Below are 16,712 nucleotides of genomic sequence, written 5' to 3'. Positions count from 1 at the left end.
ATTCAGTCCCCTACTTAATACCATCCTGTAATCTGGCTAGGGCAGGGATCACCAACCTTTAATTTAATGAGAATACTACTACTGCTGAGTAATGAAAAACATCCTGAGCTACTTCCCTCCTCCTTGACATTAGCAAATTTTGTTTGTCCTAGAAAGAGAACATGAACAAGGAAGAGAATCAGTTAGGAAGCTATCAGATAAGCAGCAAAGAAAAATCCTATGACACAAAACCGTTTTTTAAAAGAAAAAAGCCTATAGAGTGAGATCTTTTTAATGATCTTTTCCTGAGTCTTCTAGGAGACTGATGAGTTACTCTGCTTCTGGTAACTCATGAGTTACCTGCTGAAGATGCTTGTCTTTCCTGTAGTGATCCCAGCCAATGAAGGATCACTTAGAGAATATGCTGGTATCATAGCACAACGTACTCAATCAAACTTAGCAACAGGATTCCACTAAGGATAAACAGAGCTGATTGAACAAGAGCAATGATTTCTGGTGATCAGAGTCAATTACGTTCACTCTATATGGATGCTTTCTTTTGCCTCCTTCCAGCAGAATCCATGAAAAACATCCAAAGAGGAAGGGGGAATTTTTGTTACTGTCAAACACAGCCATTTTTTACTTCTAAAGTTAGTAACTGGATACATACTTTTCACCATTTTAATCAGAAAGACTCAGCAATGCAGTAAAAACATAATAAAGTTGGGTGGCTAAAATGCATGGTTTAGGCAGGCTAAGAAAGCATTAAGAGAATCTGGTAAACTGGTGGGTTACACAGATGCTAACCTGTAAGATTAGAATGAAGTAATCAACAGGCTTGTTTCGCTGATAGAGGTAGTATTCAGGGGCCTTCTTGTTCTTCTCATCATACTTCAATTCCTGAATGACATTGGGATGTTTTAAAAGCCTCAGGAGGATCTTCTCAGACATCTGGGATGGGCCAAATGCTTCAACCTCTGAAGAAAAAAGAACAACTTGATGTAGACCACGTAGTGCATTTGACAAATCACTGTGACTTGCTAAATACTATCCGACTAAAAGACAATCAAACTTGCAGAAAGTAACATTAATACACATGTAAAAAAGCAGAACATGTTACAATTTTTCAGGTTTTGAAGTTAGATTCATAAGAGCCAAAATCAGATCAAGTTATTATTATTTTTGCATTGCAGAAATAACAGCTTCCATATGATAATGGAACGAGAATGTTTTAGGGGTTTGGAATGGTGGAATTCAGACTTGAACTTGTTTGTGAACTGCAATTGGATTAGCTTTTGGCATTTGCCTAGACTAGTGGCTTTCTATGTTTGATATACATTATATGTTTGCTACAGCACAGCCTGCCCTGTCAGAAATAGCAACTGTGACCTAGATGAAGCAACAAAGGGAGATCACTTTCTAATAGACAGATCTGTAGCAGCTGTTATGACATTCTACAGACTTTAATCTCATCACTTGATCCATATTTTTACAGGTCTAAAACTGATAGAAATATTCTTTTTCTTTATTTATATCCTACTCTTACATAGGGCCCCCAGTGGTCTGCTAGCCAGGGAGCCAGCCAGCTTCACACCTGCCTAGCCTCAGTAATTCTACAGCATTAGACATCCCCAGACCATTCAGTTTTCCCTGAGTTAGAAATGTGAGTTACAATTAATAAACTGGCATACAGAACACCAATAATGTATCACCATGAGCTTTATGAAATGACAAATTTCTACCGCCAGTTTGCACATATGTACATATCTAGATTTTAAAGACTCAGAGAGCCAGTGTGCATAGGGCTTAGAGTGTTGGACTAGGAGTTAAGAGATGCAGGTTCAAATCCCCACTCCGCTATGGAAGCTCCCTGGGTGACCTTGGGCCAGTCAAATACTCTCAGCCTAACCTACCTCACAGGGTTCTTGTGAGGATAAAATGGAGGCAAGGAGACAATGTAAATGGCTCTGGATCTTCATGAAGGAGAAAGGCAGGTTATAAATGATATAAAATGAATAAATAAATGGAATAACCTGAAAATAATTGACTGACATATCTTAAATGGATTCAAAGCCAGATCTATAACATCATTCTTTCTATATATGAATATAACCCCTAGAGACTAGAATCACGTAGAATAGATGTAGAGGCTTTGCAGAAAAGTGGAGAACTCAATAGAAATAGTCTTAAACAGCTAGAAAAGAAAGACACCAGATTTACTGACTGTTCCTTTTGTCAAGTCTTCTTCACATTGCATCAAAAGGACTCTAACTGGATAAGGTGGTCTCCAATTTCTTTTAAAACACATGTATATAATCCCACCTAACACACACTCCTGTTAATTGGTCTGCAGTGTCATACACAGAGATGAATTTTGTTCAAAATGGAAGTGACATCAGATGTATTATTTCTTAAAACCACAAGCTCACAGCTATGACTGTCAACAAGCAGCCAATTTTCTGGGCAATACTAGAATGCAGACATTTGCTGATTTCTGTCTGACAGTATACTGTTATACCCAATAGTAGAAATTACACTCAATTCAGGAGTTCATAGGTATACTGAATACAAACAAATACAATGTATAGCCTATGGAGAAAGGTCCGTGTTCATTTTTGCACCTACAAGCTCTTTCAAAAGGTATAATTTTCTTCTATATCCCTCACAGTACAGAATCCTTAATTATTTTATTTCATGATCTACTTCTTCTTAGGATATTTGCTACTAGCTAAGAACCATACTATATGTTGTTACACAGACTACTGTGTAAGATTCCCATTGGAGGTCCCACTGGAGGCTGCACTCAGAAGGGTAGGGAAGGGAGGAGGAGCTTTAATACTTCCACTGAGGGTTATTTTTCATCTCAAAATCCATGGAGGAAAACCACAATGAGGGGCAATTCTAAGAGGGAAAATTGCCATCAGAGACAGGACTGAACATCCACTTTTTACTCTCCCTTCCTTCATTTCTGTTTGCAGCCTTCAGGAGCAGCAAACAGCTCCTGGGGGGGGGGGGAATGCTTGGCCTTTCCTGGGAAGGAATCTACATAGGCAGGATGGACTTTGAACTTATCTTTACCTTTCAGTTCAGTTTTAAAGTTACTGGTGCACATCTGGTTAATGGATCAGAGCTCATGCCAATACTGAACAGGGGAGAGGATTTTTAAAAGTCATAAAAGGAGATACTAGTGACATTTTGTGCCACTCTGCCATACAGCCCCTCTGCCATACAGCACCGCCCCATCCACTTGCTCCCCATTCTACCAACAAACCAGCTGTAAAGACCCTGGAGTGATCAAAATGTGATAAGCCACACTTGCCTGTTGCTAGGAAACGATGCATTGCCAAGAGCAACTGTGGTGAGATTTTAACCTTCATTTCACTGTCTGTTTGTTTGAAGGCAGAGAAGTCCTGCTTCCTCTCCCGATGGGCTACTTTCTTTTTGGTCTTGTTATCAGCTGGGGATAGAAAAAGGAAAGAAATGTTAGATTAAAGCCCAATAAGAACACTGGGAGATGATACCTAGAAAGAGGAACAGTGCTGAGGCATCAACACATTCTGTAAGTTATGAGAACAGTTATTTTGATCCGCATCCAGTTGTACAACAGGAAAATCAGGCATCTACATACTGGTCCATTTTCATCTGATTGTGGTGGTCCTCATCTTTTGCCACCTGAATAATCAATATTTCCCGTCAAGGTATCAAAGAGAATGAATTTAAAACATTTTCCCTGTGATGATGCTGCCGAACACAAGATGAGGCAAAGGGGGCTCAGTGTCATCAGAGGGGAATACCTTGTTCCGTTGTACAGCTGCTAGCATTCAGATTGCCCCTTTTTCCAGAGAAGCAGAAGCCATCAGCTCTGCTGTGTCAGAAAAGAAGATATGCCTTTATGCATTGCAGGACAGCCACACAGAGGAAAAAAACAGTGGGCCATCTCAAACTCCCAACGTAACATCTTTAGAGTGGCTTCAGCCTTTGCTAGCACATGTTTTGCACAAGCAATACTGTAATAAAGTAAGGGAAGTTTTTAAAATCCATTTAAACTAAATGGAAAGAGCTGTCTGTTGCCTTGCACAAAACATCACAATAGTTACAAAGCAAATAGAGGGATAGGATTGATCTGTCAGTAGCGATATGGAAATACATAATGGATAACTGAGTGCATTGAATAAGCTGTATAGTGTTAAATATAAAACTACATGCAAATAAGTAATTAACAACATTATAACTGGTTAAAAGTCAAAATGGATACAGGATACTTTTCCCATTATGGTCAAAGTCAAACCTGTGCCTTTTTTAGAAGTAAAGAATATATTAATAATTGGATACCCATGACATTTCACAGAACGGCACTAGTCATTTCACTCAGTAGCCATGCGTATATAGGACAGGAACATTGGGAGCATTTCTGCCATTTGCACATGATCCAAGCTGAGCTTCTGTTTTCCCTTCCTGCTGGACATTTAAAAACCCTCGGTATAGTCAGAATTGTGAGCCTTTAGGCATAAGCTGAAGGGCAAGAGCCAAAGGAATCTTGCCCCTCGACTCTTAGCCTGTGGCCTTGGATGAGCTTGCCAGCACCAACCACAGAGGTAGCTTAAAAAAAAATTAAATTGTATTCCTCTAAACAGCTTTGGGTCCTCATTGGGGAGAAAAGTGGGGTAGAAAATACTTACATAGATAATATATATAATATACAGCCATCATACAGATTCCGGTGGTATAGCAGTGTTAGTCGGTTGGATCTTGTGGCACTTTAAAAGACTCACAGTCTTGAATCTTTAAAGTGACACAAAGCTTGTGTTTACAGCTCTCCGGCTGTGCCTGTTACCCATGTCATGGTCTACCCACCTCTACGTGGAGGCTGGGTACACTTTGACAAATGCTTGCTTAGCCTCTTTTCTTCCTTCTTTTTTAAAGTTGTGGGGTGAGGAAGGAGAAATCATACTAGCAAGAGTGAACCTGGTCTCATTCCTCTTTCTTTTCAGCCAAGTGGGACGGGTAGTAGAAGGGATCTGGTATGGAAGGCGGGGGAGAAGGGACAGCTTTCTCCTCTCTCTAAAACAGATAATAGTTCCCCCCCCCCCCAAGAATTTAAGGTTGTCTAAAAGTGAGATTGCTGCCCAGGGTGCCCTCACACCATTTTTACCACTGAAAAAGCAGCTTTTATGTTGTGCCAAATCCTGCAAAACCTGTTGAACTAGCAGTGAAAGTGGGCCAAAACAAAAGTATTATACACATTAGGAAGAGTTCTCAGTTTACTCAACTCTCTTTAATTATTACCTATAGCAGGTTGGAGGGGACATGGAAAAGCCTGATGGATTAGATCGTTAGTCATGCCAAAGGTTGCATGCTAGCAGTAAAAACCTTTCTAAAAGATTCCTTGTCATGGTGCAGAGATGGGTATAAGTGTTGAGGTGCCAATTTTACCTCTTAATTCTTAAGCAATTTCTCTCAAAAAATAAACATGTCAGAACCATATTAGAAAGGCCTTCTACTTCCCAAGGGCAAAAATCGGGGAGAGTAATACTCACTGTACAGATCTGTTTCATCTAGAATCTCAGACTTGATGATCTCTTCAATTACATCTTCCAAGGTAACAATGCCCAAGACTTCATAAAAAGGATCCCCTTCCCCTTCATTGTTCACCCGCTGTACTATTGCCAAGTGAGATTTACCTGCACAGAGTAGTAGACCAAGAAATTAGACATTAAAGCAGAATAACTGACTAGGCTACTGATACAGAATGATACAGAATGTCACAATATCCTGCAGTACAACAAGAGATCTTTAAAAGGATATTATCAATTTGGAAAAAAAATTAGCTGAAAGTATGCCAAGCATTATTAACAGATTAACAGTACAAATGTAAGCAGAGGTATGCCTTTCTAAGTACACTGAAGTCAACCACAAGCAACAAGAAACAGCTATACCATTTCCACAACTCTAAGACCATTGCCTTGTATTAAGCATCCCTTCCTTTTCCTTCAACTTCATAACCATCACTAGCATTCTTTCCACCTTCAGTTTCAACATGTATTTCCTGTATCCTCTGTGACAAGGCAGAACAATTTCAAAGACATCTGAAATGAATTAGCATCATGAGTAAAAAGATGAATCCACAAAACTTTTTTCGGTAATGACCGGCACCTCTACAATGAAGAAGCTGTGGTATCTGAAACAAATTGTGCTACAATAAGATTTCCCGTCCCCCCAATCAGATGAGTTCTAGAGAAGCTCCAGCTTCCTTTTTGACTTTGCAGGTGACAACCAGCATGCTGTAGAATTAGTACCATAATTAACAGTCATGAGTGAAGACTGGATGTGCCACAACCAGGCAACATTTTTATTAGACTATTCTAGATGACACTTAACATGCATAACTGATTATGTAATGTATTTTTCCATTTTAGAGAAAGATATGTCATAAAACTACACACTTTTACAATAGCAGTCCTTCTGAGAACAATTATTTGTATTTTTAAATTATGCACACGTTGGCCATTTCTATGGCAATTGGTATACTCATATCAACCAGATATTTCCTTGTTAGGATGCACTAAATTGCTTTCACCTCTAGTGACAGAACTCATCAAGGAGCTATTAACCAACTTTTCAAAGTCTAGCTAAGTCTTGATAGAATTTACTAGAAGTTCAGGGATACACTGTATACCAACCTAACCCATTTCATCCTTCTTAAAGCTGCAATTCTATGCATACATATCTGGAAGTAAGTCCCACTAAACTCAGTGGGAGCTACTTTTGAGTAAATATCCATAGGATTTAAGACTACTATCCAGCTCATCCACACTCCAGATACTAACCAGAACAGATTGCCTTTGCTGTTTGCTTAGACTCCTTTATAGGCAGTAAGAATTTGGTACAGGCATGTACTTACTAAACTGAAAAGCATTCAAATGATTCTACCCAAGCTAACTCATTCTCGAAGAATGAAGATATCTTGGAAAAATTAGACCACGGAAGGGACCTTATCAACAACCAACATAAACACTGCATCAGGTCAAACCAATTCAGCTCGGTAAGCTTCACATCTGCTTTCCCAGGGACCCAACATAAGCAGTTAAAAACAAATTCTTTGTGAATGCTGTCTGTCAAAAGCTAAATTCTTTTGCTATTCCCAGCTTGTGATCATTTAAAAGGAATTTTCCAAAGCAAGGTCTAATATTAGACTCAAAATGAAGTTTCCATTCCACTTACGCGATATTCTCACCGAAGTAACTACTGCATAATCTGATTGTCTTGGAGCTACTCGTTTAGATGCAGATGGACATATTTTAAATACCTAATTTGCTGTGCCAACAAGACTTATCTTGAAGGGACCTTGTTTTACAATATGAATAATTATTAAAACAATTTTTTTTTAAATTATGCACATGCTAATAAACTTTGCTCAAGCCATAATTACTTCCTTGTAGAAATAATCATACTATTCATTTCCAATTCAACATCAGAAGTCCTAAGCCAAGACTGTTAGGAGCTATGTGACTGTACAAATGTATTGACATTGACAAATGTATTGAATTGTAGGGATTAGGGAGGAGATTTTAGGGACACGTTTGCCATCTGTGGAAGATCAAGGCTGAACATCTCTCTCTCTTTCAGGTATTTTCAGGCTCTGGGTATGCCAGAGTATAAGCCTTTTAGCAAGAGCCCAACTTTTAGTTTGTGGCTCAATTTCCGTAGCCTTGAGTGAACTGGCCCAGACAGATTCTGGACAAACCCTGGTGTTGACTGATTGTTGTAGCTGCTGGTTGTTAGATTATTATTAAGTCAATTTGGATCCCCAGTGAAGAGTAAAGCAAGATATAAATATTAATATAACTTCTAAATGCTCTTATTATAAAAAAATCAAATCCAGAAGATAAGGGTCTATTGTCAACAGAATACAAAGGACTGGGGTGTGTGTAACGATGTTTAATATTTCCAAATACCCTGTAAGCTCCCATTTTAATAACCTTTGCATTTTTTTGTTATAGTTTACTATATGTCATACCGGTCTGTTATGACAAACATTGCAATCAACCCACTCTTCTCTCATATAAAGGTATGCAAACTGTAGTGTTCAGGTGCAACCAGTACAAAACCAGTTTAGGTGGACCATCCTGCTTGTACGCACATGTGCAAAAGTTCTTTAATTTTGGCTCGTTATGCTTGCTCTTTAATGTTTATTAATATTAAGCAATTTACTCTCAATGAAAGTCTTACTGATTGCTGTGATCAGGCCACCCAACCATGCAGCCTTTTGTTTAGCCCAGCTCCCTCTTGATCTTGCAAGGCTGCTATTTCTTAATTTTCTTAATGATACAGCTCATTTAGCCTACAGGCCTTGAGCAATGCACTAGATACAATAAAAATAAGAATAAAAATAGATAATTTAAATAGCCAACTGTTTCTGAACATTCTGCTTAGAAACCAAATAAACACCAAGCTAATTCTAAATGAAGCCATAGGGATCTCATCAAGCATTACTTCTGCATAATCCCAGCTAAAATTGGGTTGTAAATCATGTAATTTGGAAGACAGCCATTTTGTTTAATTGATGCAAATGAGGAGGACTTTTCTGGAGCTCAACTAGAGCTGCAACCTTCGATTATTCTGATTAATCAATTAAAGCATCCGTTCATTCATCAGCAGAAACAAATATTAATTGGTGGGCCCATGAAGTAACATTGCATATTCAATTTCTGAGGCTCCTTAGGATTCTGATCTATTAAAAACATTTTAAGATCATATTTCTTTCTAACACAGCAGTGGTAGTGTTTGGTTTTTAAATTCTGTGATCTCACATACTTCTTTAAACATCTCCAAAAGAGTAATGTTAATTTACGTTAATGTTTTGATAACATACAATATAAAGTTTCGATAATATACAAATACAAGTAGGGACCTGCAAAGACTTATGGAGGGCATCTCATTTTCAGTCCGCTACTATTTCCCCTTTCTCTTCCCTGTAAACCCCCATAACCTCTTCCCTTGCCTTGCCTCCTTCTCTCCTACCAACCTACCCAGTCTTCATGCTTACCCTCCTCTCCCCCTGGCAAAACTATGGATGAGTTGCAGAGTTCTGGCTGGTGGGCTGAGCCCAGTTGTGCAATGGGAAACCCACAAGGATGTACAGGGCACACATCACTTTCCCCTGAATACCCCTCCCCACACAATTTCTTCTTTCCCTCCTCCTCACAAGCCCCATGTCCTCAAATTTTCCTTCTTCCTTCTCTCATTCCCATCTGCCCACCTTTTATCCCCTTCTGACTTCAGATATATTGGTATTTACTTCATTTATGTTTCTCCACAATGGGAACCCAAAGAAGCTTACATCATTCTCGTAATCTCCATTTTATTCTCACAAAAACTCTGTGAGATATGTTAGGCTGACTGGCTCAAAGTCACCCAGTGAACTTCCACAGCGGAGTGGTGATTTAAAACTGGGTCTCCCAGATCCTAATCTGAAACTCTAACTAGTAAATCACACTGGCATCCATGAGGTGGCTGATGTTGAACATTAGCAAGCAGCCAGTAGCAAGTTGGGTTGAAGCAAGTTGCCTGGTGGCTGCTGCTGGACCTGGCTGCCATGAGATGTTCCTCAAAGACCAAAAACAGCCCTGGAAAGGGCCCTCCCCCTTACTGACAGAAACCAAGACTTGAAGGCTGGCAATATTGTTATGGCTGCTTAGCAACCACCACTGTAGGCGCATTCATTTCTTAAAGTTACAGGCACTGCTTTATTATTTGGGGGGTTAACTCACAATGTATGTATGTATGTATCTATCTATCTATGTATTTAAGATTTTTCTGCAAACCTGCTGCTTTTCTCAGGTTTGTAGAAAGATCTGGCTTGACTATTCGTGGCTTCAACCTCTGGCTTTAAGTACCTGCAGATTTGGCCCCGTTGAGAATGAGATATATTGATGAAGTGAAAATGTAACTGATCAATGGATTAGTGGTTTTGTTATGGTTGCTTAGCAACCACCACTGAAGGCGCATTCATTTCTTAAAGTTACAGGCACTGCTTCTATTATTTGGGGGGTTAACCCACAATGTATATATGTATCTATGTATGTATTTAAGATTTTTCTGCAAACCTGCTGCTTTTCTCAGGTTTGTAGAAAGATCTGGCTTGACTGTTCGTAGCTTCAACCTCTGGATTTAAGTACCTGCAGATTTGGCCCTGCTGAGAATGAGATGTATTGATTAAGTGAAAATGTAACTGATCAATGAATTAGTGGTTTAAATACTTTTTACTATATTTGTATTAAAAATTCTTTAGTTGGTTGATAGATCTAGATGCAAAATACTTTTTATGCTCATTGCTTATTTCACACGTGACTTCATTCTTCATTTCACACGTGACCCTAACTATAACAAAATACATACACCTACACATTACTAAATGAAACAACAAAAACATGTATCTATGCAATATATGATAAGAATGATTAAACAATAACAAGTTCTCAAGAAAAAACTGGGTACTACAGAAGGTTCTCTCTGCCTTCATTCTGTAAACTCTTCTTGGTGGCAGTTATATATAATGAACATACACAGAGACATTTTACAGAGATTCATGGAAACACATATTCTGGGAATGATTTATTATATGCCCACAGTCTATTATGGGTAGGATAAACTGCCTGTTTCATACCACGATTTTGGAAGTTACTCCTCCTACTCCTCCTACATGCACTGTGCCTTGCAAAATTAAGAGTCTTCACATCAGAAACTCCAGAGAACTGACAGATTGACAGCCATCTCAGTCAATGGTGGAGTAGTCCGACAAATCAGCTGAATGACTGTGAGGAAAACACAGCGGCATTTCTTGCAATATTCAGAAATGAGATATACCAGAAGGACGAGTTTTTTACAGTTATTAGAATAGGCATATACACACAAGATAATATTTTGTAACATATTATTTATTTTAAAAGAATTGTATAAATAACAGGAATTCTGAAGTGAAGCAACAATTTAGCTGAGGAGTACAGTCATTTGCTACTACAAGAACTTTGACAGTTGTTTCACCATGATAGAGCTGGACTCTAACTGGTGGATACTTGTATAAATTACAGCACAATCCTAATGAGAGTTACTCCAGTTTAAGCACAGTGAAATGAATGGGCTTAGACTGGAGTAACTCTCTTTAGGACTGCACTGTTAGTTATCTAGATAGTTGATATATCAACCCATAACTTCCAAGTCCTCTTTCTTTCCTTTCTCTTATTTCCAGGGGCGAAAGAGCTCATATTTTAATTTAATCTATTTTTAGTCTGAGAGTTACTTAATATAGTTATAAATTTTACAGTGTATGTTAGTGAAATGACCCAGTGGCTGTTTGCTTGTATAGATCAATCATGATGTGAAGTGTAAAGAGAAAGGTAGGGTTCCTGATAATTCTTCAGATATCAGGGGAAGCACCAAGAACTTAGGTCGCAGACATCATTAGTCTCACAGTGAATCACCAGGTAAGGGTTCAAAGACTGCTGGTCTTTAAGACTAAAGGTATTTACGTTCTTTCTCACTTGAATTGCTAAAAGTTTGATTTTCCTTTTCTTTATGAGTTTTCCACTGCAGTACATTTATGAAGGCTGGGACCTTCATAAAGAGTGCAAATACCACTTTTAGCTCCTTCTGTACTATCTTAAGATTGCCTTTTCTTACAAGAAGTTTCATTGCTGATTTATATCCCCTTGGAAGAGTTAGCAATGGCAAAGGTTGAGTAATTTGTAACAGAAAATGGTTCAGAAGATGGCTTGATGAGTAGATATATTCCATTTTCTTGCTTAACCGCATATTCTAAGTAGCAAAACGTCACTATGCACACTGACATTCCTCTGGAGAGCTTTGATCAAACTAACTTTTCCAACTTATCAGGCATCTGAGAAAGGCACCTGCACTGGGATTTCATGACTCGTCATACTACTGTCTACTGGAATAATGGGAGAATAATTTATCCAGGCTTCTAATCTAAATAGTGTAGTTGACACTGTAGCCCACATAATGTCTAATGAGTGATTTAAATTATTTTGTTGAGTTTTCTCTACATTGATAGCACTTAAAGATAGGGAAATGACATACAATGCATATAGATTGAAGTGTGAATCTACAAATACTTGGCATGTCTTTTCTTTAACTGACACATTTGAAGTTATTTTAAATGCTATGCAAAGAAAATACAACAAGCCTACATTAATAACCAAAGAAGTAAAGGCAAATGGTGTCCTATGGTAAACAGAAATACCCAATTTTATTCGAGAAATTGGCCTGTAATTGTCCAAGGAGGGCTACAATACAATTTATGCAAAATAATGTAATCCATAAAGGAGCACAAACTATCAAAGGATATAAATTAACAGACTACTGGGCATTTTCTGCAAGTTCCTTATTCCTACTTTTCTTTGTAGTCGATCCACTAGCAGCAGGACCATTTTGGGCATGGGTATTCTGCACATCTGCCTTCTCTCTGCATTTTTCCAGTTGTGGAGTTAGTTAATTTTCTTCTAGACATGCCTTACATAATCAGGTTGCTGTTGTCATAGCACCAACCCCTTTAAAAAGATTTTTTGTGCATGAACTATATCAATAGACTGCTGGAAAAGGGATATTCCTCACCTTCTAGAATACAGCAAGCGATAGAGCATCTAATAAAGTGGCCTCTGCATTTATGTGTATGTGTGTTTAAGTAAACATATGTCTCTGACTATGGCTTGCTTTGTTTTTTTAAGTGTAGAGGAGGAGGAGGAGGGAGCTGTTTCAAAAGTTGTGCAGCCCAGAAGTAGCCAGAGGAGGTTAGCTGGTTAGTTGGCACAAACAAGAGTAGTAGCAGCCACCTCCAGGCCACAGGAAAGTGGCTCCACTCGGCTCACTGCCCAGGCTATGAGAGGGGGTGGTTCTCTGAAAAACCCAGGGTATTAACAACCGGGAAACATGACTGTGTTGAATCTAGCAGTTCAGCCCAAAAACACTTTCCAAGAAAATGAATAAACATGACTCTGGTGATATCCTTTTATACAGATATAACGATATATCACTATAAAAGCTGTGTTAAAAAAGATAAAAAATGGAACCACACATTTCTCAGGGTGGACAGGGATGGGGGGAAAGCAGAGGGTGTGGTTGGATGATGAAAGTCCAACCATCAAAAAATGGGATGGAGGTGAGTGGGAGTGAACAGAACAAACAAAACCGAAAGAAATATTACACATGAGAAATCAAGAAGACTCAAAATTGGTTAAAAAAATATATTGGACAAAAGTGGTCCCAAAAGAACTAGAAAAAAGGGGGGGTGAGGTGAAAACTAAAAGCACAAAAAATGTGCAGAAATTAAAGGATAAACTGAAGCAGTATGGGGCAAGAACCAACAAAAAAGCCCTAATATTACATAACACATTAATAACTTATCAGATCACCAAAATTACTGCCATATAATATCTTAGTTTGCATTCACTTGAGATTTACAGTTGTCTTTGAAGGTAACGTATTTATCAAAATGTATGATGCATTTGCCATACAACATCCTTTTGATGTTGGATCTAGGCTGTCCATACAGCACCATTTTACAACGTGCCTGTTTTCTCTGCTTATTTTTAGTGTTGTTTTCCTTTCCTTTTTGCTTTTATATTAACAACCAATTTTTTTTGCAACATCACAATATATTTTGTTCTTCAAAGCACAATGACTGAAGGAATCTTCCAAACTAAGCAACAGTGCATTTTCACTTTTATCCTCACAGATAAAGGCTTATATAACACAGTAAGAACAAAAGAACAAGGTCACTTTTCAGCTGTGCAAAATCTGAATGTGTCAGTGCAGCTTTCACTGCTTATAGGTTCTCCATCTACTGAAGTCTTTGGATTTAACCACCAAATCTGTGCCAACAATAAGAGATTTTTGCAGTTAATAAACTCACTACTGTACTACAACTTGTACGGTATTAAACACTAAACTACATTTCTCCTCTTTTGTATCACTCTTTGTTACTGCTTTGATTTTAGGACTGGATTGTATTCAAGAAGTAACCTTAATCTTCAACAAATCATGAGGCAGTAGGGTGAACAACCAGAGCCAGCTGGTCCACAGAGGAAGTCATTCTATTTTGAACCTCTGAAGAACTTGAGCACAACCTGATAGCTTTGTGTCACCTTGCCCATGAACTGGAGACTGAAAACTGAAGTCTTGTTTGGTACAACTCTGGCATTTAAGTTCCATTATTTCATTCTAATTCAGGCAGAAGAAATTCTTTGGCTTATGGTATCATGAGCCGCACCTCTGGAGACAGCAGATCACATAAATTTCTGTCCTCTACCTTTTCTTTCTCTTCCTTTGCGATTCCCAGGCCAGCCGCATCACTGAAAAAAAGCAGAGAAAGAGGTAAGTGACCCAGGACAATAAACATACATGTACAGCTATCTCAGTCACCCATGAAAAACAAAAAACAAAAGAGGAAGGGAAGCAGACATAGCAAGAAGGTGACTAACAGTGCGATCCAAAGCAGTTACGTCAGTCTAAATCCACTGAAGTCAACTCTGCTTAGGAGTATAAGGAATACATTCTATAATTTATACACACGCTTGTTCTAGTAGATGGAAATGGATGAATGGGGAGGTGGAAGGGGAGAGACAGAGAGAACTATAAATCTTTAGAAATTAAAGTGGAGAAACCAGGCAAGAACAGCTGAGTAGATAATTGAGGCTCAGCAGTATGAACAAGTACTGGTGAGAACACACCAGTGTGACAGAATATCAAACATTAAAATTTAATAGGGAATTACGCTTATCATTCCAATAACATATTCCTCCCTCCCCTTTTATTATTTTACCCCAAAGTCATGCACTACGTATTGCATAATGTTTCTTATAGTACTCTCAACAACAGTACTGCCAAGATGGCATTCATGACAGTTACAGAAGATAACACAACACAGCATAACTCAGCTTACCATTGGCAAAGTACCATGAGCAGCGCTGCCTCTTGTGCCGGCCTTCTCTACCCTGGGGCTGCCTGTAAAGAAGGTGTATTGTTGGCCGTCCTGGTCTTAGGAATTCCTCAGAACCTAGCAGTTAGGGTTCTGATCTCTCAGGAATCTCAAACAGTGGATTCTTTGAACCAAAGTTCTCCATGATCATAGTAAAAAGGAGTAAAAAGACAGGATCTGTGGTTGGTTTCAGCAACATTGTCATGGGAGCTGTTCCTGTAGTTTTGCAGCAGAAGGCACTATATTGTGCTTTGGGTGTTTATACAACGTCTGCAGACTTTCAGACAAATGAGACCACCATATCAAGGGACATTTCCACAGACATTTACTACTTGGGGTCTGGCAACACCTAGATGTTCAGGATCCCTTTAAAACTCTGGCATAGGCCAGAACACAGATCTGAGTCCAAGCTGTGCAGGCTCCTTGTGAAGCACCTCATCTCTGGACTTCCTCTGCAGATACACCTGCAGTTTTCTGGTGCCCAACATGGGACTTAATCATCCGGATTGTGTCTTACAGCAGCTCAGAAGTATGAGTAGGACTGCCAACCTTCTGCTATCTGTGGTCTTGACGTTCCAAAGGAATTGCAGAGGATAAACAAAACTTTGGTGACGTATATGACGTATATGACCGGGATAACAAACATATAGCAGGAGCAGAGAGATAAATAGATATAACAGGAATGCTTCAAATAAAATGATTTAAAATAATTAGAAAATTCATTCAAGAGCCTGAACAAATCCATCTCTGAAGGAAAACTGATAGAGAGGCACAGAAATCTTATGGAAGGATACCCCACAGAACTGGAACAACTATTGAGAAGGCCTTACTCTCAGTGAATATCAATCATGACTCAAAAAAAGTACCATAAGCAGTACTCTCTCATTTGGCCTCAATTCCCAGTAGGTGAAAAACATGGAATATGGAAACATACAATATTGTCCTGAGAAAGAAAAGTGAAAGGCTGTGGTAAAACACATCAAAACACAAAGAACACTTCAAATAATATTTTACATGTAAGATTTTCATCTATGCTCATAACAACCATGCACACACACAAGCACACACACATAACCCTGAACACTATCTCACCTACTTTTTGGGAAAACCTGTAACATTTTTATTTTGAAAATTGGAAGCTATTATCTTTTAGGCATATACACCGAATAACCTAGAACACATGATGAAACTTAATGCCAAGCTCTTTAGAATTGCAAATCATATTCCAAACTCTGTTTTAAGTGTGTAACACAGTATTGCATTTGAAGATTGTCATTTGCCCCATTAGAGACAACAGACAAAGTGAATTGAGCTCTTTAGGGAAATAAGCATTTGTTGGAGTAAACTGTTTTAACTTGCTTAAGAGTCCGAGAATACTGGGGGATGCTTTATTGCTCAAAACTTTTCATTCCAGGATGTCAATAAGGGAAATTCTTAATCATTCCCAGAGTAAAGTTAGAGGGCATCTGATCCAGCAGCCTTGTGGTATCAGTGAGATAGTGTCATGTTTGAACAGATCGAGGTAATATGTGACACATTAGGCCATACAGTCATCCTTTTCTTTAGAAAGGGCTTCTTCCATCCAAGTAATTATATCTTTTAGCATTCTGCATAACATTAAAATACAATTTCATTTTTATTAGATAAGTGACCAAAAGAATTTTGGTGCTGTCTGGAATACAAAGGTGACACAATTCCCAGCCAGAGGGCTTTCAAAACATACATTTTTTTTTATCTTGAA

At 38.5% G+C, this 16,712-nt stretch overlaps 1 protein-coding gene across 1 annotated transcript in view; it reads right to left on the bottom strand.

Annotated features, from left to right (window-relative positions):
- The window catches only part of CNNM2 (cyclin and CBS domain divalent metal cation transport mediator 2), a 178,962-nt gene that overhangs the window by 40,195 nt on the left and 122,055 nt on the right, over positions 1-16,712 (bottom strand). Inside the window, 3 exon segments of the mRNA XM_056849339.1 lie at positions 787-956; positions 3,299-3,436; positions 5,517-5,660. Coding sequence (XP_056705317.1) covers positions 787-956; positions 3,299-3,436; positions 5,517-5,660 — 452 coding nt within the window.

The sequence above is a fragment of the Euleptes europaea genome, chromosome 5 (assembly GCF_029931775.1).
Source record: "Euleptes europaea isolate rEulEur1 chromosome 5, rEulEur1.hap1, whole genome shotgun sequence".
Classification (NCBI taxonomy): Eukaryota; Metazoa; Chordata; class Lepidosauria; order Squamata; family Sphaerodactylidae; genus Euleptes; species Euleptes europaea.
This window is presented reverse-complemented; position numbering and strand designations above follow the sequence as displayed.